This window comes from Alligator sinensis, unplaced genomic scaffold (assembly GCF_000455745.1).
Source record: "Alligator sinensis unplaced genomic scaffold, ASM45574v1 scaffold675_1, whole genome shotgun sequence".
In the NCBI taxonomy this organism is placed as follows: Eukaryota; Metazoa; Chordata; order Crocodylia; family Alligatoridae; genus Alligator; species Alligator sinensis.
In genome coordinates, this window is record NW_005842594.1 from 708,738 (window position 1) to 709,730 (window position 993).

Consider the following 993-nt stretch of genomic DNA (forward strand, 5'->3'; position numbering starts at 1 on the left):
GCCACCCGATAGTCTCCGTGCCCAGAGCCTTGGTCCGCGCCGGCTGCGGAGCAGCAGCCCCGCTGTTTGGTTGATGTCCAATACTACCAGCAGAGGAGGGATGTAACAGCCTGCAGAGGCCAATAACTCACCGCCGGCTACTCCCCCTGCCCCGCCCCGCCCGGCAGCCAGCCCCGGCCCTGCTATAGAGGGAGGAGGGAGGAGGAGGCCCAGCACAGCCCGGCCGCAGCTGCCCCAGGCTCCAGCTCCAGCCTCTGCCCCCGCAGCCCGCCGCCTGCCCAGCATGGACGTGAAGGCTCTGGCGCTGGTGACTTTGATCCTGGCGGCTGTCTCCGTCTCCGACGGTAAGTGCGGGCCGCTCTGCACAGCAGCTTCTCCCCCGACTGGCACTGCCGCTCCTTGGCTCCGGGAATGCTCCCGACCCCCGGGATTTCGGGGCCGGGAAAGCTCAGCTCCGGAGAGCGCCACAGAAGGGAACCTGCCCGAGCCATCGTCTTCCCCCGCGACCTCCTCATGCCGGGCCGGGGTCACCTCCGCGCCGCGGCAAGTTCACGCAGGGTCTAGGTTCAGAGTAGGGGCCAAGCAAGGGGGTCTGCGGCGATCCCCCGTCAGGCTTGCCCAGGGACAGGGCTGGGGCCTGGGGCTGTGGCCTCGCTGCAAGGTCCTGCAGTGCAAACAACTGGAGTCTGGGGGCTCCAGACTTCCCAGCGCTTTCCACGTCTTCAAACTCAAACGTCGTCCCCGCCCCCTCCGCCTCCAGCTCTCCCCGGTTCCGTACAGCCGAGCCCACCGTGTGCGGCGGAGAGCTGCCGGGGGAGCCGGGCCGCCGGTGCGGGTTTAGGGAGGGCTCTGGGTGGAAAGGGTGCGTTTGCAATGAGTCCCTCCGCCTGCACCCGCTGTGCCGACACCCCCCGCGCTGCCCCGGCACGCTTGTCCCTGGGCCAGCTCCGGCAGCCTCTTCGGCAAGCAGCGGGAGAAGCTGCAGTGACTGGG

At 69.2% G+C, this 993-nt stretch overlaps 1 protein-coding gene across 1 annotated transcript in view; it reads left to right on the forward strand.

Moving 5' to 3' along the window:
* Window positions 1-185: 185 nt before the first annotated feature.
* CXCL12 (C-X-C motif chemokine ligand 12) overlaps window positions 186-993 on the forward strand; it is an 18,025-nt gene continuing 17,217 nt past the window's right edge. The window contains exon 1 of the mRNA XM_006032927.3: window positions 186-344. Coding sequence (XP_006032989.1) covers window positions 284-344 — 61 coding nt within the window. The 5' untranslated portion in view covers window positions 186-283. The remainder of the gene's footprint in view (window positions 345-993) is intronic.